This window comes from Parasteatoda tepidariorum, chromosome 9 (assembly GCF_043381705.1).
Source record: "Parasteatoda tepidariorum isolate YZ-2023 chromosome 9, CAS_Ptep_4.0, whole genome shotgun sequence".
In the NCBI taxonomy this organism is placed as follows: Eukaryota; Metazoa; Arthropoda; class Arachnida; order Araneae; family Theridiidae; genus Parasteatoda; species Parasteatoda tepidariorum.
Genome location: NC_092212.1, coordinates 59,021,219 through 59,047,264, shown reverse-complemented (window position 1 = coordinate 59,047,264; position 26,046 = coordinate 59,021,219). Strand labels below are relative to the sequence as shown.

General features: G+C 27.5%; 3 protein-coding genes across 7 annotated transcripts in view; 2 read left to right on the top strand and 1 right to left on the bottom strand.

Annotated features, from left to right (window-relative positions):
• Positions 1–6,408, top strand: part of LOC107451788 (putative glutamate--tRNA ligase, mitochondrial) — a 22,883-nt gene extending 16,475 nt beyond the window's left edge. For all 3 annotated transcript variants that reach the window (XM_016067998.3, XM_016068009.3, XM_043044895.2), the window contains 4 exons: positions 1,039–1,102; positions 2,334–2,457; positions 4,432–4,586; positions 5,894–6,408. In XM_016067998.3, coding sequence (XP_015923484.2) covers positions 1,039–1,102; positions 2,334–2,457; positions 4,432–4,586; positions 5,894–6,010 — 460 coding nt within the window. In that variant the 3' untranslated portion in view covers positions 6,011–6,408. The remainder of the gene's footprint in view (positions 1–1,038; positions 1,103–2,333; positions 2,458–4,431; positions 4,587–5,893) is intronic.
• A 693-nt stretch (positions 6,409–7,101) lies between these two features.
• LOC107451776 (F-box only protein 30) lies at positions 7,102–24,467 on the bottom strand (the record flags this gene model as incomplete). 3 transcript variants are annotated; one of them, XM_071185225.1, is given in 10 exon segments in its annotated part: positions 7,102–9,329; positions 11,074–11,250; positions 11,333–11,378; positions 12,644–12,891; positions 14,450–14,821; positions 16,480–16,713; positions 18,601–18,909; positions 21,658–21,900; positions 23,351–23,415; positions 24,248–24,325. In XM_071185225.1, coding segments are annotated over 8 exon segments (1,773 nt in total). In that variant the 5' UTR covers positions 21,826–21,900; positions 23,351–23,415; positions 24,248–24,325.
• Positions 24,468–24,591: 124 nt separating this feature from the next.
• Positions 24,592–26,046, top strand: part of LOC107451759 (BBSome complex member BBS2) — a 21,930-nt gene continuing 20,475 nt past the window's right edge. Inside the window, exon 1 of the mRNA XM_016067969.4 lies at positions 24,592–24,907. Coding sequence (XP_015923455.1) covers positions 24,791–24,907 — 117 coding nt within the window. The 5' untranslated portion in view covers positions 24,592–24,790. The remainder of the gene's footprint in view (positions 24,908–26,046) is intronic.

Below are 26,046 nucleotides of genomic sequence, written 5' to 3'. Positions count from 1 at the left end.
CCCCCCAGAACCATTCTGGAGTTAAAAATTGCTCTGGTGGAAGAATGGGAAGGTCTTCCACAAGTCCTCCTTAACTTCCTTATTAACAGCTTGCATACTCGTTGTGCATGCTGTCTGTCTATCAGGGGTGACCATACACCATACTAGAGGCAACACACACTGTACAAGCCTCACTTTTATTGTCAACTTTTATCCTTAAGTTCAGACTACATTGGATTTATTGGCAATAGGTCTTGCCTGTGAATGGCACTTTTATTTTTGTTTTGCATACTTTATTATCATGGAATAAGCTATATCCATACCAAATTTCATTTATTTATATTCAATATTTTTTGAGATATTTGGGAAAAAGTCTTCCATCTCTTAATTTTGTCCACCAGTGTATTTCACATAACAAATAAAAAAATTGCTAATAAAAATTAGTTTTCTGGTGAAAAATTGCATGGTATTTATAAAATATATTCTGGATTTTTGCTGAAATTTACCTGATGTACCTGGAAAAAAAGTCGGGATATTTTTTTCTAGGTCTTAGTAAATCTAAATGTCTGGATGTTTATTTTCCACAAATGCTAAATAGGGTTGAGATCTGGAGATAGTGAGGGCTAGCATCATAAAGTAAAATATCACACCAATCTGTAACAATTCCAGAAGAACAGAAGGGCCTATTATCTTTTTGAAATTACCCTCGTACATAGAGATAAATCATCAGCAACTTGGTCTTATTCAGGTTACTATACATTCAAAATAAAGAGCCAAAAGCATACCAGGTCTTTTTTTTAAAATTCTATACTAGTTTTCAGAAGCAACATGGTGATGCAATAGCTTATTTTGATGAAACTGTAAAGTGAATGTAATGATGTGGCCTCTTAGTGTAAGTGGCTTTTGGTTTTAATCTGCACTCTTCTCTTAAAAATTTAAAATTCAGAAGATTTGACCATAAAATTTCCTTTTAGAAAAAGAGAATTACAGTGTCAGATTTCCAAATGTTGATGAATAACTTAACCATCAATTAAAAAAGTTTAAAAATTATTTTCATAGGTATGAAGAAGAAAGAAATAAGTTGACTGACTCTTACTTGAAAAAAGTACTCTTATGTTATAAGGCAAGTCAATTTTTATAACATGACTTCATTAGCAAAAATAGATTATCTCTTTTAAAAAAAGTATTTGTTTTCATTTATCAATAATACTATTTTTGTCTGGATTGTTTATTTAAGTGTTAACTTTTAAATTGTAAAAAGAATATAAGTGTTTTTATTACCGCATTAAATTGTTAATCCTATGTGAAGTAATATTACTTTTTAACAAATAACATACTTTTCTATGATACAATTGTTCAAAATTCCACGACATTATTCCATAAATTTAAAGCATAAAAAATAAGTAAGAAATATATTGTAAAAAAAGTAACTGAGTGAAACCAGTTATACATTAAAATAGTAAAAGAGGCTTATTAATTTTTAGTGATGACATATTAAATCAAGTGATATTAAGCAACTGGTTAACTACATTTCTGAGAATTATTTCATTTTATTGTTTTCTTAATATATTATAAATGCCACTGATGAGTGTTTATTTATTTCGTTTGTTTTATTTTCCATTTATAATATCATTTAGGGGAACTTTATAGCTTACTGTAAGGTTAAAATTTAAATATGCATACTGTTTCACAAACTATCTGCAACTTTTTAATCTATGAAATAGTTTGATTTTTAATTACACGATTATAACGAAGTTTGTACTCAATCATTTTATCTAGCCTGAGCACACTCTAAAATTATGTGCTTTTTCCAGATTAAGTCAGTTTAGTTTTTTGTTAGAATAAAATACTTCAATTATATTTACGTAACTTTTCCAACCTACAAATTTCATAATTTCTACTTAAAATCAGCTATTCATTCTAACAAATTGGTAATTAATTGAAACTTGAATTCAACATCAGAATTTAATTCAATTTCCAAGACAAAGAGTGAATATAGTCTGTGATCGTTGAAAACTGTTCTTTATCTTGAAATACGAGTTATTTAAGTCTTTTTCCAAATCCTCACATTTCAAATTAACATTCTTTAATCCTGTGTGTATGTGTGTCTCTCTCTATTTTTTAAAAAAAAATTATGACAAAAAAAACTTATTTATTCTTAATAATAAGATATTAGTTCTCAATAATAAGATAAAGTCCATAATATTTGGTAAAAGAAAAACTTTAAAAGCATGAAGTTTTAAAAGCTACTTTTTTTTTAAGTTTACAATATGAAGTTACTTATTCATATGTTCTTATTTTATAAACATATTTCTAAATACCTGAGAAAAAAAATTTCTTATTTTTTTTCCTAGGATAGAATGACTACTTTATTAGAAATGACTGAAAAAGATATGGAATATTTATGGATTTCCCCAAAGTATGAGAATGTAATGCAGTTGCTCTCAAATTTAAGGATACCAGACTCTGTTATTCGTAGTAAGCATAATTTTCTTTCTAGGACTTTTATCTCTCAAAATATTTTAAAATTAATTGTATTACACATAAAAATGAGTAGCTAGTACTTAACTTATGATTTTGTTTAATTTTTTTGTACAATTTAATATTTGCATTAACAACTTGTAATATTATCTTAAATAATAACTTGTAATATTAAGGTTGGAATATTCTCTTAAAATCTACTTTTTTTTAAAAATAAAACAAAAAGTAGTTAGTTATTAAATAAGTTTAAAAAAAGCAGTTAATAATAATAAAGCAATTAGTTGCTTATATGAAAGCAAAAGTATCTGAATTATCACTTAAAACAATCAAGTACTGATAGTTTTTTTTTATTATAAAAATATATTTTAATTTTTTAACAAATATTTTTCGAGACTAGTGGTATATTTTTAAATTACGATTTTTTAAAGCATTAAACATCATGATCTAAATCAGTGTTTCCCAAAGTGTGGTACGCGTTCCCGCAGGGGTATGGGAACAGTTTAGCGGGGGTACGCGTTCGTATGCAATATCTTGCAACAAACGAAAATTTCAAAAAATTTTATTTGAAAACTAAGCTAGCCATGAAAATTTACGATTACGTATTGGCTAGTTTTTGTAAAGTTCCCTGTGACAGAATCACGGCGACACTGTCGCAGAACGTTACAGAGTTCTTGAAGAAAGAATTTTTCTTTAGAAAGTAACATTTTTTTTCTTTAAAATTATATTTAAAAGATGCCTTTTTCGTGCATCGGAGGGGAATAAAATGTTCGTAATTTTTCGATTCTTATTTGAGAAAAATGAAAAGTAAAGAATATCAAAGCAAAAAATTTCTTTTCTGCAGAAATTTTTTTTCCCTTCCAGAGGGGAAGAAGTGATTAATTTTAGCGTGATTTTTTAATTTTAGTTTTCTTTTCTTTCACGGATTTTACAATTTTTAATTATTTTTTTATGTGATGGTTTGCAAACAAGTAAAAAAAGAAATAATTCGTGTGTTTTCCTCTTACAAAATGTGACAATATCGCCCGAGATGATTAGAATTTTAAAAAAATATTACGTATTCATTTTAAAAAAATACATACAATTTTATTATACCCAAATAGGCTTTTCTTTGTGAATACAATGTTTCTGTTACTTTAAATTTAATTATTAACATATATATTAGTTATTATTAAAAATATCTTGCAGAAAGATATTAGTGATAGAGAGGTTTGTCGCAGAAAGCCCAAAAAAATTCTGCCACAGGGGTAGAGTTAACAGTTAATAATTAGTGGTGGTGTCAACAGCCAGTTGTGACTTTTAACTTTTGTGCATTTTTTTATAGCAAAAAAATCATTCATTTTTTTTATTAGTGGTACTCAGCTTTACGAAAAATTTAGAAAGGGTACTCGAAAGTCGTAAGTTTGGGGAACACTGGTTTAAATAATTGATTCTTTTGTTTTATTATCAATTACTTTTGCCTCCTTTTCTTTATTTTTGTAATACTATTATGAAACTATTTTGTTTTTAATGCTCTGTAAATAATGATTAAGGTGAATTTTCTAATCTATCATTCGATGAATATCAAAATCAGATGAAAAAATTTAAACTCGTTCTAGAGAGTGTTGTTCTTTTATTTTCCATATTCTCTATACAATCTTCATTAAAAGATTAATATTTACCTTTGAATCTTTTAAAGTCTTAAGAGCAATTTTTTTATTCTTTAACTAACAAACCTTATAAAATATTTAGGTTAATATGAACATAATTTTTTCTCAGAATGATAATTTGATCTTAATATAATTATAAATTGATACCAATGAAAATGAATAAATAAATCTTGACTTATTATCAAAGATCTTGAAATGAAATCAGTTGTAAATTGCAGACAAAATAAAGAACATAACAGAAAAATTTATAAAACTACTCTGTCAGTTAATTTTTTTTTTCTTCTTTTTAATATGCAGTGTGGAAATTTTGCAATTTTTTTTTCAGGTTTAAAGGATGTACAATACCAACTTTCATTAATTTCTTCTTCTGATTACAATGAAGAAAAATTGTCTTCCAAACTGAAAGAGATTAGTTCCGAGTTAAAAATAAAATATTCAATACTTATGAGAACTATACGAGTTGTAACTACTGGACAAAAGGTAAAATTTTTAAATATATTTTAAAAGCTCAAAATAAATCTTAATTTTTTTGCATTATTTTTACATTTAAAATAACTTATATGTTTAGCCTTTAAAGCAAAACTCTTACGGCTGATTGTGTGATAAATTTTCTATAGAAAAACAACCATCTCAGACGTTTTAGAAAACTCCATTTAAATATGAATGTTTTTTAGTTTTCTATTCCTTTTATGTATAAGTTAGTTAGTCTATCAACGACTAATGATTAATTCACTTTATTAAAATAAACTTACTAGATTGCTGTTTATTATTTAACGGGTCATTATGCTGTTTATTATTAACAGGTCAGGTGCATTTTTTACCCTTACATGTCCAGCTGGGCATGTTAATTTTAAAACTCTTAAGTTTAACAAATAATGGTTTTTGTTAATACTTAAATAAAAGTATTGATGTAGATAAATGGTGTTAATGATTTATATAAGACACATTCATATATTTTCATTAATATTCATTTGAAAAGATGTATTATCATATTAAACGTTTTGCTGAAACCTGCCTTTTGTAAACTAACAAGTCTTTCGTGCAAATTAGTAGACATAAATTTTAAGATTTTATTTCTGTTCAAGCCAGTAAGACAAAATGTGCAAATAATTACCCCTTGGAATAATAAAAACTTTTGCGCACATGGCTCTTAAGCCATAAGTATATTTTCAACACCTAATTTACCTTAAATAAAGGTAAATAATAAATTTACCTTTTCCAGATTATAAATAATAAAGAGTGTAGAAAAAACATCTTGTAAATTTGCTTTAGAAATACAAAAGTTGATTTTGAAAAGATATCTATAGTTTACATTGTTTTTACTATTTAAAAAAAAATCATGAAATACAGTTAATTCATTTCTGAGTTAGACAACTTCGTAAAATTATAGGAAAAATACCCTTATATCCAAATATATATATACTATAGAAAATAATTAATAAGCGTTATTCAATAGAATAACAATTGAAAATTATGTTTAATACTTTTTGCTGATAATAACGTTGGTTTATAGCATTTAGACAATTATGCTCATAACTATTTCTTTACACAAAATAAGACTTTTTATTATTACAAAATATTGAATTTTGAAATATTGAATATTGAAGATGTCTAATTAGTCAATGTTTATTTATTTGCATTGAAAAATATGACATGATACTTAATACTCTTGGTGCAACAAGATATATGTATCCTGTTTTCACTCAACTTTTATTATACAAATAAATATTTTCAAACTCTTAATTACTCTAAGTGTCATTGAAAAATATAAAACTTATTATTTTCAGGATGGACCAGGAGTATCTGAGGTACTCACGATGCTGGGAAAAGAAGGGTGTTTAGAAAAACTATCAGCTTTCATAAAAGAAATTGAACTTAGAGAGTCTAAAATATTTTTGGAATAATTATCTAAACAGTATAAAAATATTAATTAAGTGAAGTTTTATTTTTTTACTCTACTTTCTTTAATAACTAATATTATGATGATGAGTTAGATTTCATAAACACGAAATAAAGCATATAAACTAATGGCTGATGAATTCTTATACAAAATACTGCAGATTAAGTCCCTCATTTTAGCTAAGTTGTCCATCTGCTGCAATGATTAGAATCAAAAAAATTTTATATTCAATTTATCAGGCAAACAATGTGTTCCAATTTTTACTTTCAAAAATGTATATAAAATAATGACAAAAATGAAATATAAGTATTTTATTAATTTGTTGCTTTTCATATAAAATGTTTGTACTGTTATGAAAATGTACATATTCATTAATGTTTAATAAACTTCATTTTATCACCATTTTTTTGCATTGAAATTTTACAATTTAGATAGATAGAAAACAAATTCAATTTTATGTTATCAACCTATAAATTATGTACATCACAATGTATAGATTCAGACATTACTATGGAATATGATGTAATGATGTTTCAAAAATTATAATTTAAAGAAAGGTATATCTTTTACAAAGATTTAGAAGGCTAACGAATTTGTTATGAGTTTATATTACTCACAAGAATATAGCAATAGAACTAATAACTGAGATAAACTACATTATTAAATGTCTTAAAAATATGGGAAAGAGATAGATATAACTAACAATAGGAAGACTAAAAAACTTCATATTTCTAATTAGGTTACAGACATAAATACATTGCAGGACAATACTCAAATGGATTTAAGCCTTATTTGTTTAACCCCTCTACTTATATGTAATGCCAGGTTTATTTATTTATATAGTTCATACTCTACTAAATAAATACACTAATTTGTTAATTATAAGTGACTTGAATTTGCTAAAGGCAACAAATTTACAATGTGACATTTTACAAAATTTTGAAGTGGAGTCTATGTTGTTCCTTTACAATATAGCTCAAATTCATTAAAAATATATTATTTTTAAAGATAACTACTTTCTAAAACCTTCTTAAACTGTGATGAGTATTGGTAATTCATGATTTTATATTTTAAACAATATCATGTTTTAATTTGTTTAACTATTTTAGACTGTAACACTTATTTTCTAGATATAAATTATACTATACTTTTCCTATTATTAAAAAATTCTGATTGCTTTTTACTATCTTGACTGTAACAATGAAAATCTTTGATCGCCCTAATTTTAAAGATTTGAATTATTTTTGAGTATTTTGCCCAATGATATTTATAAGGGTATTTCTTTTAGTTCAGTTGCTTCAAAACTATGAGTCATCAGAGTATGACTACTGATATAGGAATAAGAGTTGTTTCCAAAGATATTTATATACCCATTACGTTGTTTAAGTTTCTCTTTTTGGGGATTGATGTTAAACTAAATGCTAAGAGAAAGTTAAAGTAAATGCACTAGATCATCAGAATCATATAGAATTAAAATGTGTAGAAGAAATTACATTACCATAAAAACATCTGATTAAAGCAGTCAAATGCAAACTTTATACCCGTTTGCATTCCTGAGGCATTGAGGGCCTCAAAAAACCTGATAACTTTTGAGTTTCGTGGGTAGAATGACTTTGAATGATCCGGAATAGTTAACTGTCTGCTATTTCTAAACAAGCTTCATTTCAACTTACATTTTCAGGCGAACTTTCTTCTTATTTTGATTTAGTTTTATAACATTATAAAATCCCTGACATATTATTAATTATAAAGTTATATACTGCCGTTACGTTTTATTGTTTTGTAAGAATTTTTGTTATGAATATAAAATTATTAAAATGCATATCACTGTTCTTATTTTAATTTTGATTTCTAACATAGTTTTATTTGTGTTTGAAATTTTATCAAACCTTTATTCAAAATTAAAATAATAAAATGCGTTGATAATAACTTTCAATTTAAAAAGTCAGCTAGTTGCAAAACATTATGTTTTTGAATTGAAGCATTTCTTTTGATATTTGTTAACTCTGATAGGACTCCTCTAATGTTAGTTATAGTAAGTTAAAATTTTGGTGCTATGATTTGAGCAATAAGTTTATGTTGGAACATCTAAACAATCAGAGGGGGAAAAAAGATGTCTAACTATATGCAAAGAATTGCATAGCTACATTAAAAAACAATCTACAACTAAATATTTGTATTCTAGTGCATTTGACGAGAAAAAAAAAACTTTGTTTAGTATGAATTTTAAACAAGTCTTCAAATTTTTAAAGATAAAAGTTCTTTAGAGAAACTGGAATATATTTTAAGGTAGAATAAGAACTTAACAGTCTAGAAATATTTTCCTCAGACCCTACATTGAGTTATAGAGGAAAGAGAAATGAACTTTTTTATAAACTTAGTATTATAAATGCTCCGAACTTTAACACAAATGAGATTATTTATAATAGTTTTTACAAAAACTAAATCAACACATTTTTAACTTTATAAAAGAAATACTGACTTTCCTAAATTTACATATATTTTAGCAATGGAACATGATAAAATTAATTTTTGTACTTCACTGAAATGTGACTATAAAATAAAAATATCTAAGCTAATCTAAAATTAAAATATTTTAATTGAAATATTTATAAATAATTTTTCAATGTAAATAAAATTGTAAATTACATTTCAAAATTGCACTAAAATCAACCATAATTTCAACTTTGAAAATACACCAACAAAACCGGTCATTAGATAAATATTTTTATGAAAATCATAACAAAATGTTAAATCTAATTACAATTGACTAAAAATTAGTATTTCTAAGCAAACATTCCTAACTATTGTAAGTATGCAAAACATTAAACCTTGAATCACAGAAAAAAAAACTATCACTCAATGCTTTAAAAGCTAAACAACTAATTATGCATACTTTAAAAGAAAACATTCACACTACATTAATGAGTTAATATACACAATATAATAAATTAATTAAAATATACTAATCAGCTTTACATTGTCTACACAGCAGAATCCAGCTGCTACCATAACAATTGCATACAAGCACACAACATCTACCAACCGTTGATTATGCTTGAAAAATAAAACCGTAACCATAACTTAATGCAAATTTAAGGTTATCACAGCTTTGTTGTGTTATGCTCACAGAATTCGTTAAAAGGATCACAAAAGCGCTTGTCTAATGGATGACCAATGTTTCTTGAATGTTCATAACCAAATGCTTTTTTCTGTGAAATACGATTAAAGTATGGACAAGTTTTCAAGTGACTTGACATATTATCTTTGCTTTCCACGGTCCATCGGTGTATGGGAGAAAAATGTGAACTAAAGAACCACATCTAGAAACATAATACAGATTTTTATATGTAAAAGAGAAATATTAATTTTGGTAATATGGCAATCAAATTAAAATATTTTTTTCTTAAATAAAAAACCTTATTCATTTGAGGAAAGTATTTATTTTGTAAATATTAAACACAAATACAAAATCAATAAAACATATTCTGTAATAGAAATACTCCTTACAGTGGAAAGTACTCAAAACTGTGACTAACACCTCATAATGAATTTTGTACAAAGCAGAACTATTTACTTCTGCATCTGTGCAGAATAATTTAAATCCCAGTTACAAATTCAGGAAATTTTATATATTTTCAAATTTGTTTCTTATATGAAGACATTTATACATAATTTGATATTTAACAAATTAGGGCTACTTTTGTGCAATTTTAGTTTTCAAAATAATTTTTGATTTGTTTAAAAGAACAGTACCAATTCATTACTTATGACAAAGTCTTTTTTTTTTATCATTAAATGTCATTCTGCATTTAGGAAATTACATTAAGTTTTTAATGATCGCATTTAAAAAAAAATGAAAATTGTTCACAAAATGCAAATTAAAAATGTTCATAACTAAAGTTAGCACATATTAGAAAGAAAAAAAAAAATTACGTAACACAAAATGTTGCTATAATTTGAAAGTGACATAAATAAAGGCACAGATTTACTTTTCACTACTTTTTATTAGATATTAGGGTAATTTGCAATAGCGAATAATTTACATGAAATAATTAATGAAATACCACAGCCAGAAGAATTGTTTTTTTTAAATAATTGGCTTATACATGAATTTGCTACAGAAATTTAATTTAAACTGTATAAAGATATTAAAATCATTTCTTTTTTGTTAAGAACTCTTTTTGTTTATGATGTAATGGCTATTCTATTTTAGTTGGCATTTCTAAAAAGGACTTCTTTAAGGAATTTTCAGGAGTTAATGTGAAAATTTCAAGAACAAACACTAGCAATTTCTTAATAATACAACTTATAGTATCACTATAAAGAAGCATGAAAACTTAAGGTAGTATTGAAATTACTTTGTGTTTTTACTTACATTAAAAGATTTAATTTTTTTTTATTTCAGAAATTATTTTATCAAAAAAAAATTATTTGAAATATAAGTAAAAAATCTACTGAATTTTTTAAAAAAAGTTATAATATGCATAACAGGAACAAAAAGGTTTTTGAAAATCAATTCAGTAGTTTCTTGGGGAAACAAACTCCATTATTCACCTGACAAGAATATTAGACTTATCTTAAGATATACGAGACATACTTATTTATATTAAACAGTACAGAATCCGTTATCCGGAAACCGGAAAACCAGAACGAAATTCGATAAATTTTCCCGCAGTTTTTTTTGAAAAAAAATTTTTTTCCTCATAAGATTTCAGGATTTTTCTTCCTTTTTTGAAAGATGTTTACCTTACCATCATTTTGGAAATAATTATTAGTGTATTATTTAATCATTTTTTCTTCTTTTTAAGATTATTTCCAAATATTTTTTTTTTTAGTTAGGCTTAACAATAAAAGAACGGCTTTTTGTAGCAATTCAGAAAACCGGAAAAATCAGTTATCCTGAATAGCGATGGCCCCGATCGTTCCGGATAATCGGTTCCCTTCTGTACTTACACAAAGACATTAAATTTAAAAATAGAAATTTTAACTACACAACTAATATCCATAGTAGCTATAAAAATAAAAACATAATTTTAAAACTTGAGACAACACTATATAGTTTACCTTCTTAGCGACTCTCCATGAATATTTTCCATCATTCAATTTGTACCTTTCCCACTTTAAATGAACCAATCCTCTATCTTTCAAAATGGTTGAACAAACATCTCTCAACAGAGTTGAAGTTAGTGACAGATTTGCTAAGCTGAAGCTGTCTAGAAATCTTACAATATGCTGCAATACCTATAATTTGCAGAATGTGGTAAAAAATATTTCAAAAAATAATGAAATCAAATTAACAAAAGGAAAAGTAATAAACACTTACGTCAAATGGCATATCAAGAAGGGAAAAACTTTGAGCATGGGAAGAACTAAAATCAAATACAATATGTTAATTGAAAGTTGAGTAAAATAAAACTAACTAGAGGAAAACACATCAAAATATATAAATTGGCATCAGAAAATTACTTATAAAAATAATGATAAAAAAGAGAGAATTAAAATCAAATGCACTTATGTTAATTGAAGGTTGAGTAAAATAAAACTAATTATAAGAAAACGCATCAGAATATATAAGTTGAAATTCAAAAATAACAATAAAAAATTGTCTTTTTTCTTCTATACCATTTTTGTAAATTTTATTTAACAAAACACTTTTCTTGGGAATCAAATGATGCTTATGTGATGCTACCTGTTTTTTTTTCCACCTGCAATGCTTGATTAACTATTTTGATTTGATTAGATTTTCTTTTGAATAAATAAATATTTAGTTTTTCCTAATTTTCACAAACCATATTTAAATCTTTAGAAAAATTTATTATTAAATTTTTTCCCCACAGTGTGACATTGGGATAGATTGAAATTAGTGAACCTTGCCATTCTCTGGAATATGTCGATACTAACAGTCGCCATTGGTGAATGAGGAATGTGTTTTTTTTTCCTTTTTATTTAATATTAAGATTATTCACCTACACTTATAAATATAGTTGTTTAACAAGCACTGACTAAAGAATTGTGCAGGTAAAATATTATAAATTATCTTTTTTATTCAAGTTTCACAGAAAAATTTCAACATATTATGGTCAAAGTAAAGATATTGATGAATAAATTTTGGACATTCACCAAAGCAACTACAGATGTCAACATTCACTACAGAAATTTGAATTTACTGAATTTCAGACATTCATGATAACAGAGAAAATATTACCGTATTAACAAGATATTAACTTTGTGAATGCCAATACTTTGAGAATGCAACTGAAACATATATGCAAAATTAACAGTAAAAGTTTTTTATTACTTAAATTATACAACGTTTAAATTATCAATTATACCTAATATTATAAGTTAGAAGGGAGATGCAACAGCCAATACAATTTATGAAAAAATCAGAACTTTCTCTTTTCATCTTTCACAGAAAATTAATACAAATAAGACGTTAGTTTAATTGCAAACCATGCATGATGAAATAGTTTAGTCAGTCATGAATTTGATTTATATTACATTGATTTTTTTTAAATATTTCAAAGCCAACTAAAATTCTACCATTTTGTGCAATTAAAAATTTAGACAAACTACAAATATATAAATTAATTATCTATTAAAATACTGCCAAACAAAAAAAATTAAATTGTACCTTTTTAAACCAGCATCCTCTGTGACGTTTTCTTTATTACAAGTACTAGAGTAAGATATGCCAAAACTCTCTAAGTTTTCATTATACACAATATCTGAGTTCTTGGATTCAGGATTGAATCGTCTTCTTGCAAACTTACAACCATATTGAGCTAAAGGACATCTTTCTATCAACCAGCCATTTAATCCTCCGTGGATTTCAGAATGAACATTCTTAAAATGCCAACCATATTGATCTCTTCTGAATTCCTATACAAAATAGAAAAATAAAATCAAATTCACCAGAAGAGTAATCAATACTTTTTACAATCTTCTAGAATATTGTATGACCTTAACAAGACCAATTACTGAAGAAGTGTGCAACTTTGCTTGAATATAAAAGTTTGAATATAAACAACCTTGAAATATAAAAGTTTTATATGCTAGTAAAAATTAAATTGAAAAATAAAATAATAAAGGTAGTAACAGCACAAGAAAAACAATTCATACATATACAATCAGTATATTTTATTTTATGATTAAGATCTACACATGAAAGCATAAAAATACTTTCAAAAAAAATCTTACCCCTTCTAATTTAAAAAAGTCAATTAAATTAATTACTAATAAACAATCAAATGCTTTTACTGTTGCATGAAATTATATATTATAATATAAATTTATAATTACAAATTTACAATATGCAAACAGCTTTTAAACTAAGGAATTATGGATGAAAACAGATGGCAGGTTAATAGTTAACAGTTCGTAATAGGGAAGCGCTTCTAGTCAAGGGCGCCAGCAGTGGGGTGCACTTGCACCCCCCTGACTTTTTTTAAAAACAAAGAGACACAGAGAAACAATTTTGTTATAAAAAAATTTTATTAAAAATATTTTTATTCAAAAACAAATAATTAAGTAATTATTGATACATAACAATTAAAAAATTGTTTAATCAAACAAGAATTGTAATCGTCTTGTTTGCTGTTCAAATCTGTTTATAACTTTTTCAATGAATTCTGAGCCATCGTTGATTCTTTTCTTATGCACACTGAGCATGCACAAACTTGGCAGATATCTAAGCTATGTTTTTAAATTTCATTTAATAAAATATAAATAATATTATATTTTCTATTAGTTATTTAGTTTAACAAAGGTGTATAACACAAACTGACTTCTCACAACTGTAAAATTTCATCAACACAATAAATACCAATGACAAGTGTAAGCGTGCACAAACACGTTAGTATACAAAACTACGGTTTGTATTTAGTATTTGTGTTTCAAAGTAAGCAGCTAAGCCAGCGCCATCAATACAGTTTCCCGTGGCAAAATTTGCAAGTACAAGAAATTCGCACTTTTTAAAAAAAAATATCTTGTTAACAATGCAGAAATGTATCTTGAAAAAAATTAACAGATGAAAGTATATGTAATAAAAAATAAAATGTAATAACAGAATATATGAAAAAAAAATTGGGGGGGGGGATAGTTTGTTAGAGGGTTGCACACCCTTTCATATTATTCCGCCGGCGCCCTTGCTTCTAGTGCAATATTGTGACATTACCGGGCATGGGCTCATAAGCATTTATCCAGATTATACATTATAACTCCTCTAGAAGTTTGTCGCAACATTTATGTGTGTTATATATGTTTTTAAACTTGTACATTTCAACAAAAAATTGACTAAAAATGTCATGAAAAAAACTGTAGCTTGGAGAAAGAAACTGATTAAAGATTTAAAATCGGCGATATGAAAATTTCATGCAATAGAAAACAAAAACAATTTTCTAGAGTAATTTTAAAAAACACTAAAACTCTAGATACTTACTTGACTGCATAAAAAAGTGTACATAAAATTTGAAGGAGGATGCAAAGACCGTGATTCTAAATTTAGATCTAATCCTAAGGAAAGGCACCAGGGTGGGGTAGACGATGGATTACGAAATTTCAAATCTAGAATTTGGCATGCCATGTTTCGATTGTCTAAACATGTATTCAAATAGTAAGTATCAGCTGGATCAACAGCAACATAAATAGATCTTTCTCCAGATGCTTGGTTATACACAATAGTGCCAAATTGACTAAGTTGCAAGACATCATCCAAGTTGTAGTGGGGTAACTCACTAACAGCTTTTTCAGGAATAGACACATTGTTATTTTCAAACTTTAATTTATTCAATGAATTCTGCTCAGATTTATCCTGTAAAAATAAGAAATGTATAAAATAAGATTCAATTTGTTTTAGAAGATGAGTTACAATAATTTCATATCATAATATTTAGCTCTTTATTTATATATATATATATATATATATATCCAGAGTAGTAGAGTCAATGGTTAAAATGGAATCTTATTTATACTCAAATAAGCTTACACCAAATCCCAGAAAAGTATTAATATAATTACTAAGTAAATGCTAATTTCAAATTATAACTTTTGGTGAGCAATTAGAATAAAAGATACTCTTTTTTTAAATGAAATTTTACATTATAACCATAGAATTTGTACAAAATATTGAAATTATACAAAATTATTATAAGAAAAGAGCTAAATATCAATATTTCATGTACTAACTTGCACATATATAAATGCCTTTTAACAAAAAAAATTGCATAGTGAATAATTAAGAACTAAAAAGCTATTAATAAATTAGACATTTAACTCATTTGTATTTTTTTTTTTAAGTAACTTTGCTAAGTAAATTTGGTTGATTCTTCAATAGTTTGAACTATTTCCTATGTGTTTTTTCAATAGTTCAGTGAAGCATAGGGTGAAAAACATTCAAATGTGATTAGTTAAGTTTAAAATAAGTTATATATTCATATTCAAGCCATAATATTCATTCAAATAATATTTTCATGTACATAATTATAAATATTCATCAAAACAATTTTTATAAGATCAAAAAATTTTTTCTGTATTTCTATCTACAAAGCCTAATTTTTAACTAACCAGAGAAGAGTTGATTTTTAAACCTCCTGCAAAAAATATTTTGCCCAACTCCTCAGTTCCAACTATGCATATAACAGCCCACCATTACCTTTGAATCCTTTAAACAAATAGTTAAAAAAAAGTAATGGGGAAAATATATTTAGCACAAACATGTATTCAAACAATTTTTCTCGTGTTTATTTTAAATTAGCAACACTAATGCAATAAGATATCCTGCAAATTCTGTTTTGTCGGTACAAAAACTTCAATTTTCAATCAAAGATAAAAAATATTGTAATTAAAATTTCAACTTAACTTTATTGTTTATAAAAACAGTCATATTATGTCAGTTAAAGCCTGTGGAAACAACTATATAAAGCTTCCTAACTCAGATTGGTTGGGAATATAAATCCTTTTCCATCGTACAGTTAGAGCTTTGTTGTAAATTAATGTCCTAGATTCATTTTCAGCAGACCACAAAGTATATATCTCACACTCCTTTACATTAATGACCACAGACAATGCAACTCTCTCAATAGACGGCATCACTACGCTACCTCACCCTTTTCCTCAGTTTGCTTTGACACTGCAAACAAAACACCCGAATCTCAATCAATGTCTCTGCTGTGCTGGAAAGATAACTTCACTCAGGAAACACCACCTCTCAATCTCCTGAAAAGCTCATAACATTTTCATTCATTACAAGTGCAATGGTATCCTAACTTGACAACAATCATCCATGATGAATAAGCAAATCTAAAGGTACCTGGTTTGATTCTAGATAGGGCCAAAATACAAGTCTAACATACTCTTTCAAAAACAGACTTCTTGTAAATAAGGTAAATCCCCAAAAACTAATGTGCACTCCCAATATAACATAAACAAGTAAGGGTACATTAATGCAAATAAGTATAAAAGTTTTCTTACTGTCTGAATATTGTTGTAATCACCAGAGTTTTCTTTATCAGACAACTCAATAGAATTCATAGCATCTTTATCCACCGTTTTACTAACACAGTTACTATTGCTGTTACCATTAGAATATTGACTTGAAGCATTTTTGGCCACTCTTTTACAAGTCTTGCACAGTTCTTTACACACACTTTGCTGTAGTCCAGGTGGATAGCTGTACTCTCTAGAGCTCTGCCATTTCCTAAATATCTAAAACAATTGGAAACTTTAATTAATACACATATTGTACTATTTCTGTTAAAACTTAATATTAGTGTTTGGTTTTTCAACATCTTAGCCATTTAAAACTTCTTAAGACAAGTGAGATGTAAGCTTTTATGACATGTACATTTAAGCTTAATAATATATTAAAAATTACAGAAATTAGCAATAAGAATTTTTTTTTAAAAAAATCAAGGCAAATTGAGCTAAATTTAAGATAGCAAACTCAACAAAAACAGAGGTATCTTGTTAACATAGAAAAAAGTACCATAATTACACAATTAGTATTAATGTAGAATTTAAATTTTTTAATTTAATTTTTCATTAGATTTTACGATGTTAATCGAAATAATGAACTCTTCAAACTAATGAGATTTTACTGCATTTACCCTATGGAGAAAGAAAAAAAAAGTAAAAATATACCAAACACAAATAAAGATGTATGCCTTTGATTCTGATTATCTTTCAGATTAATGTAATAAGATTGTTTTAGATTAATGCCTATATTTGTCTAGTGGAAAAGTATGAGAGAAAACACAGCCTAGAGGCCAATCAACTGGCATTAAATATTTTACTATTCAAGAAATATTTTACAATTCAATTAATCTGCAGTTGGAAAAAAATACTTTCAATTCCCTAAAAAAATTTATATAGGAAAAATAACTAGATTAAATATTCAAGACCATGAAAAACTTCATTGATAAACTAAAATTTTCCACATGAAAATCAAATATACTTATTTTGAAAACTTTCAGATGGGTAATTTACACTGTTAACTGTTTTTTCAGGGTTGCCACTCATATCTGGAAAAAAAATTCCCTGCACAGGTTATACACAATATATTAAGAGGAAACACACATTCACTACGCTTTTGTAAGCTATATACGACAATGATGCTTGTTTCAGTTAGCGAAAGAACTTAGAGAAATAAGGAACAAACCAACATAAAACAAATAATGCTATAATAAATGAAATAATACAATAGAACTGAATTATCATCTTTAAAAAACCCATAAATTGTGCTTTGAGAGGTTTGCATTTTTTAAAAGACAAAAATAAGAAATAAAATTCCCTGCATTTTCCCCAGTTATTTTCGACGATTTTTAAATTCCCTGTTTTTTCGGGTTTTCCTTGTTCGGCATGTTGAGTGGCAACCCTATTTTTATTTAGATGCATTTATAATTATTACAATTAAAAAATCTGGAATATAAAAGCTATGCATAATATGTTTTAGAATTATTCGCATTGGAGGAAGGTGAGAGACAAAACAGGAGCTTCAACTCTGCACAAACTTAAAATCCTCTCACGATTGCGTGAAGTCCACCTCCAGTGGACTCCTTCTCATTTTGGGGTTCTGGGAAACGATATCGCTAAACGATATCGATACACTCTGGCTAAGGAGAGGACAGAAGAAACTTTGATGAGTCCAAATTCTCTCACCTTCATGGAACTGGCATTGAAAAAGAAGACAATGTTTCCTGGCTCGTACCCCCCAAACATCACTGGTACCAGAGCACCCGCCTAGGAGGTGCACTCAACATTCGGTGCTACCACATGGACCAGAGGGCGCTTACCAGCGGCCACTTTAAGTCCCTTTCCTTCGAGGGTAGTATTAAAATCTTCCCAAATTGTCCCCAGGTGCCACAACATGCAGGCTTCTCCCCAACATATCCTGGACTGTCTTGGACTGGACAAAAGGGACATACTAAATAACCCACTTTTGGTGCCCGACTTCCTCCGGGTCATGTATTTCATGGACATTGTTTAGCCCTGTTAATTTTGGGGATAAGGAAGAAGAATTATGTAATTGCAAATGATAAAAGTGTTCAAAAACATAATATTTTGTTAATGTATTTTAATTAAATATTCATATACCCATAAAGAACTTGAAGGGCTAATGGTAAATTTTTGGTCATTGAGTGATTGACCCTGAGATGCAGCAACACACCACCTTCTCAACATTCTTTGATCTCTCATGGCTAAAGAAACATCTAAATGACCTTTTAAAGTAGAGTCTAGTTGAGCTTGACAATGAGTAGGACTTTTCTTATGAAAATGAATAGGCCATCTGTCCCATTCTTCAGAACAATGTATGATACTAGCAGGGCACGATGGTAAATGCTTACTTCTGTTCTTCCGAAGCATCATAGATGGGCAACCAAATTCTGCATTTATACAAGCAACCTGTGTAGGAAAATAAATTTGAATTTAGATTCAGCCAAAAGTAACCTTATTTATACAGTAAGGAACCGATTATCAGGAATGATCGGGACCATCGCTATTCCGGATAGCTGATTTCGAATCGCTCAAAAAGCCATTGTCTTATTGTTAAACCCAACTAAAAAAAAATTATTTGGAAATAATCTTAAAAAGAAGAAAAAATGATGAAGTAATACACTAATGATTATTTCCAAAATGATGGTAATGTAAGCATCTTTCAAAAAAGAAAGAAAAATCCTAAAATCTTATGAGGAAAAAAACTTTTTTTTTTTTTAACAAAATGGCGGAAAAATTTATCGAATTTCGTTCTGGCTTTTTGGCTTTCCGGTTTTCTGATTTCCGGATAACGGATTCTTTACTGTAATATGAAATAATAAAGAAAAGAAATTTTGAAAAATGAACTTATTTTACAGTTTTAAGAATTAACACAAAACAGCAGATATGAATAATGACTGCAATTTTGAAAGCCACACATATAGCAACAATGGAACAAAGAAAAAAAATCTTTCGATAAAAAATTTAATAATAAACACTTTTTGAAAACACCCAGTGAAAAATAAACAGCTTTAAGTTTAACTTATGCTCTAATTGAAATGCACAATTAAGCACCATAAAAAGGCTTTCATTTACAGTGATCTGCCAATTATTGTTATCTATATTAGCGCAAGATTCTGTCCTACAATTTTTTATCAGATATTTGAAGATATTTCTCATTCTTTTGCATAGTAAATTTTTTTTACAGAGGCGAAATTTATTTTAAAAATGTCAATTGCAAATAAATAAACTGCACTGCATTTAACACAATAAAACATTTATATAGTGCAGCTATAAATTTCTAGGACTGATCTATATAAAATATTATGTGAATTACATACCTATTTTATGAATTACAATATTTCAAAATAAGCTCCACCTGCTGTAACGTATTTCTGTGCACAGATATAAAAATTTTAGCGACAAATTTAGAAAGAACCTTATTTTTGACATTGCCGTTTTTCTAAATGACTTTATATTTAAACCTTGTTTCTTAAGAAAATTGTCAGGTTGTGAAGAGAAATCAATTGCCAATCCTTTTAGATAAATTCTTTGAAGACATTTTGTTTCCCAAAATTAAAAATTGGTAAAAAGAACAAGGTTAACATTTAAGACATTAAAAACATCAGAATTTAAGAGGATTCCGTGAAAAGACTTTAAACTTTACTTCAAACCATATTAAATATGAAATGAGTACGAAATTCATATAATATTTTCCGGAGTGCCAGCCAGGTGGCCGAGTGTTTAGCGTGCCTGACTGCGGAGAAGATGGTTGCGGGTTCGAATCCTGCTCAGGGCATGGATGTTTCTTTCTCTCCCTGTGTTCTATGTCCTTTCGTCCTTTCTCCCTTGTGTGAATGTGACCCGCCCGATAAACGGGTTTGTGGTTCTGTGACATGGGCGACGCTGCTCCATCACCATGGCTTCACCACAGGTGCCTACTGGGTAACGAGAAGAGAGTAGCAGTACTGGCATAAGAGGCCAATGGGACAATACATCCCAAGTGTCTGCCATTAAAAAAAAAAATAATAATAATTTTCCAGAGTTACTAGATCAGTCCTCGAAACTAATAGTCCTTTTCTGTGATGCAAATTTTTACCATTTTGCATATCAAACATAGAATTTGCTAATTGGTGTTTGTCGTACAGCACAATTTTACAGACAATGATAAATTTACTGTACTTTAAACATTAGAATACAACAACCTTAATAAAAAAAAAGAACAAAAACTCTAACCATTACGAGGCATAAAAACAGAAGCATAACAAGTTTAGAACTTTAACATCAGGTAGGGGGGTTTCAGGTCTTAGTCATTCAGGTAGTGGAGTTTTTATTAAAACACCCACGTACACATTAAGTCTCAAATTTAGAAATTCTGAATTTTGCTCGGTTTTCAGATCTGAGCTTATTGCGATTGAAAATGGCCTAAGAAATGTTGAGAATATTGCTGAGCCTGACTTTAAGCATATATGGATACTGACGAATAGCAAATCTTCAATCCAACACCTAAGCAACTGGATGAATGTTGGAGACAGGGCTGCGGCTTCAATTTTGGGGATGCTCTTCAGGCTCTCAGCGGACTTTGGGGTACACTTCCAATGGATTCCATCACACGTTCGAATCCAAGGTAACGAGATGGCGGATCACTGGCTAAAGATGCTTCTTTGGAACTTTTACAGTCAGATTTACCTTCCACTTTCAATGAGGTCTTTGCAGAGTGCAAAAAAAATGTTTATGGACCTCTGGAGGGTTCCTCCTCCGCATAGTTGGTATTTCAGAAAACGACCTGAAAGGGCCTTGTTTTTTGAGGGACCTAGAAGCCAGCAGACTTGTTTGTCTCGCTTTGCAAGTGGTCACTTGAGGTGCCTCTCGTATGTTCAGGGGCAAAAGACTTTTGGACTTTGCACTAAATGTAGGACTGCTCCGGCTTTGCCCGAGCATATTCTAAACTGTATCGATTTTAAGATGGACGAGGTTTTTTCAAAACCTAATCTGTTTTTAGACTTTCCGGACATTTTTGGACTTATGGAATTGGTCTAATTAGGATGGACCTCTTGAGGATTAGAAACAACAACAACAGAACTTTAACTTGTATTACTAAAAGGAAGGGGAAAGGAAAGAAAAATAAGGATTCAATTAAAAAAATTATTTATCACTAAACTTATCTAATTAAATTACCTTTTCATTCATGCATAAGTGCTTATGTTCTTCTCCCTTACAGGCATGATATTTTGCACCACAATCCAATGGACAGCTGATTATTTTACAACTTTCACCAGGTATTACAGGAGCATTCATGCATTTCATCCATTTGACACAGGTGTTACAATGAATGTGGTCTTCCATTTCAGGACTTGTGAGTTTTTAACACTAATTTCAAGTACTCATTTAGTGTTAGAGTATGCCAGTAATGAAATAGATCTGAAAAGAAAGAGAATTACAATTAATGCTTGTGTTTCTTTATTATGTATCTGTGTATGATAAGTTAAAGAAAATTTTAATATTAAGAGTAAAATTCTGTTGATTCTTGATCAACTGATATTTGACAATAAAAAGCTTAGTTGATTAATCTCACCCAGACTTGCAAATAAACAAATCTGTTGTGGAGTGAAAGATTATAGCTTGGTGGTTAATCTCCAAATTAAACTTAGACCACAGATGACATTTTATACATATGACATTTTATACAAAAAATAGCAGTACAATAACTCTATGTTATTTTATTCATTTCTTACTATTTATACACGATAAAAATTACACTAAGATTACCAGTATATAACATTTAAGAAATGTAAGAGCACAGCAGTACAGTAACTCGTTATATAATTCATTTCTTACATCTCATTATTTATCACAATAAACATTTATTTGTGCCATCTATACGATTATTTGTGGCATCAATGTGATTGCCATCGATGCGATTATATTGGCAATCTTAACAACCATATACAATTTGTAAATTTTTAATTGGAAAAGTAAAATTAATAGATCATTAAATAGAAATTACAGTAGCAGTAATTATACAAATGAACAACCACTTAATTATATAATTATTATTAATCTTTATCATGCACAAAAAAAATGGAAACAGTTTTAAATATTTTAATATTTGTTATTAAATTATGGCATTTGTACAATTTTTGCTCTTTTGTTGCAAATCAAAAGGTGCAATAGAATACTTAAGTTGTTTTACTTCATAAAAGCATATTCTATTATACACAATCAAGTTAAAAAATTTGGCAAAATAATATTAGTAAAATTGAAAATAATTAAATTAGCTTGGAGTAAAAACTAAATTATTTTCCTTGCAATAATTTTTTCTACAACAAATAAGTTTTATCAGATAAGATACCCTAGATTTTATAATAGTTAAGTAAAAAAACGAAATGTTTTTTACAGTGCAAACCTAGATCTCAACAGAGAGAAAAAAGAAATTTATACCTTAGAATACAAAATACAATTTTCTAAGGTTTGTAAAGAAAAGAAGAAACACAGGTATAAAAAATTGAAATTATGGTTCTTACAATGCAAGAATAGATCTTAACAGAATAAAAATCAAATATATAGATACCTCAGGTTGGATTCAGCGATTTTCCAAAGATTTTAAGGGAAAAATAAAAAAGGCAAACAAAATTGAAAAAAATTTCAGTTTTGCAAGAAAAAATCTCAACAAAATGATGATGATCAAAAATATAATTTCCTTATTGAGATTCAGATAAAAGGCTTGAGAAGATTTCTGAATTATTTGCTCTACAAAAATTTTTATAAGGAACAAACTCAAAGGGTAGGTATAACTTGTAGCTACCTCCAAACCACTGCATATTTTTTTTAAAAAATGTTTGAAAGTTAAAAAAAAAAAATCCTTTGGTACCTTAGAAGAGGTGGAAGGAACAAATAGGCATCACTAATATGGGAACATCTTCAAATGCTTAGTAACTATGAAAAAATTTAACATTTAAAAAATGCATTTAAAAAAATAGAAGTGAGAGTTAATTTAAGTCAATGCAAAATAATGACTGTAAACTCAACTAAATAACAACTCAAATAATTTAGAGCTTAGTTTATAGCTTTTATTCAACAAAGGTTTAGTTTAGTTACAGCAAAGGTTTAATTTAGTAAAGACAAAGGCTTAGTTCAAACACTATGAAAATTTTTAAATTTACTTACATGTTGAATTAAATTTTTATACTTTATCCTATTTCCTGCAATTTAAATAAATTGGTTTGTTCCGAATTTACTATTTAAATTAAAACTCCACCCTATAGAAAAGAAAAATATTTTTAAATTTTATACATTAAAAAGTGCAGGAAACAGTGTGGCAATTTCTTTTCGTGGTCCGAAAATAATGATGGAATATTTAACAGCACAACAAATGCGGTTAAAAGTCAAGAAACCTTACAAAATAATTAAGAGTAAACTTTGCAGAAAAGAAATTATAACAATTTTCTTCAAATCATAATTGCTGCATAATCAAACACACAACTAGAGACTACTATTTAATGCTTTCAAATATGCAGAGTTTAAAATGACTTTTCGTAATAATACCCAAGACAAAATGCATAGTTTGTATTTAATCAATGAAATAAATTTAATATTAATCAAGAACTTTTTGAAAAAAGTAAACTCGAAGTGCTTTGTTTTGACAACAATCCAATGTATATTGATAAATAAACAACAATAATTACGCAGACCTACCAAATATATAATAATCTAACTTGAAACATCGAGGTTCAGAAATGACAATAATTTATATTAAGAAAATAGTTACCAATTCTTTTTCTGCTAGTTCATTTCTTTGTTCATCTTCTCAAAAGTCAATGATCTATTACGCTTAAGCATAAATGGAATATAAAACAAAAACATGAAAATGAAACAACTAAAAACGGCAGAAACCAGATTTTGGAGTGCATCTTCTTCTGCATCGAAATAAAATTAATATTAAAACTTTAGATTCCAAATGATTTGAATGTTTAATTATAGCATTATTAATCATTTTATCAAAATGAAAAAAACCCTTCTCTAATATTTAATTTTAAAATTCGCAAAATAATACATTTCTAAGACTTTGCTGATTTAAATTAAGCATTTTCATTGTAATCGTAATCGTATCTTGTAACTATAGAAACCAAATCTTCCCTAAAATGTAAACAAACATGAAATAAATTGAAAATAAAATTTGTGGAGTATAAAGTTTTATATTAAATTATTACGATTTAAGTAAGGTATTCATAAAATTTCAAATCGATTCTAAGACAGAAATACAAGTGTTTCTTTTATTATAATATGAAAACATAGAGAAAAAATCGCTAAAATGTTAGCCCCCGTATTTACATTAAACCTCAGCAATAAAATCTTACCTCACAGAGTTACAATCGGGAAATATGATGGAGTGCATCCTTGTTTAACTGCCGCGACAGCTTCTGATAAAGTAGGTTTTAAATACTTTTTTATATTTTTTTTCCAGATGGAAAAAAAATTTATATATATATATAGAGAGAGAGAGAGATTTGTGTTCATATTAAAATATGGTTGTTTTTGAAAACAAAAAGAAAGTGCAATGTGTAATAAAGTAAAGGACTACTAACGCATAAAAATTTTAAAAGATTATTAAAAAATATATATACAATTAACGCATATTTTACAATATATACAATTGATGCAAAAAAATTTTTTTTATCAAATATCAAGAGGGATTTTACCAAATTGTTAGGATTTGAATTAAATATTGTAATTTTTGTGAAATAATTTTAAACTGTGTATTCATTATCTATATTTCCTATTTCAATTCTCAAAAATTATTAAAGCAGCAATAAAATTTTTTTAGTATTTTGAGACCCCAAACTAGATATGCCCTTTTAATTTTTTGTTCGTGCAAATAAAATTTCTTTAAATTTTTTTTTAACTCATTTCAAGCTTCTTTTTTTTAAACTTTGGAAGAAATATTTCATGCTTCCTTCTTTTTCCAGTAAAGAGGAGAGAGAAATATTTTAAAACTTTTCAACTTTAAATTAATTTCTGTATGTGTTATTGATCATAAACAGTATTTTTATTATACAAAAAATTGCTCTGCATAACAAAATACTAAAATACTTTTATAAAATTAGGATTTGAGTTAGCTGAAAATTTTCTTACATTAACTAACACTTGTCATTTCTCTTACTATCTTATTCTTTTCTGTTATTATCTCTTATGGAAAAAAAAGAAGAAAAAAAATCATCTCAGTTTCAATTTTGTGTTTATTAATATTATTAAAAATAATAGTGATATTGTGTTGTTATAGTTATGAAGAGGTAGTGTAGCTTTAGCTCTTTAAAAACTAATTTTTTATAAAATAATGTTTAGTGCTGTGAAAAATTATGTAACTTCTAATATCAGTTATTTTACAAAACATGAACATGAACATATATTTAATTAATTATGCTTATTGATTAGGGTGACCTGGGGTAATTCCTGATCAAAAAACGCAAACATCTATTTTGTGAAAAAACTATTCAAAATAGAATTTTAATATTTACTGGAAGTTTGACACTATATGAGATGCGTCCTATGAGAAACGAAAGTTAATTG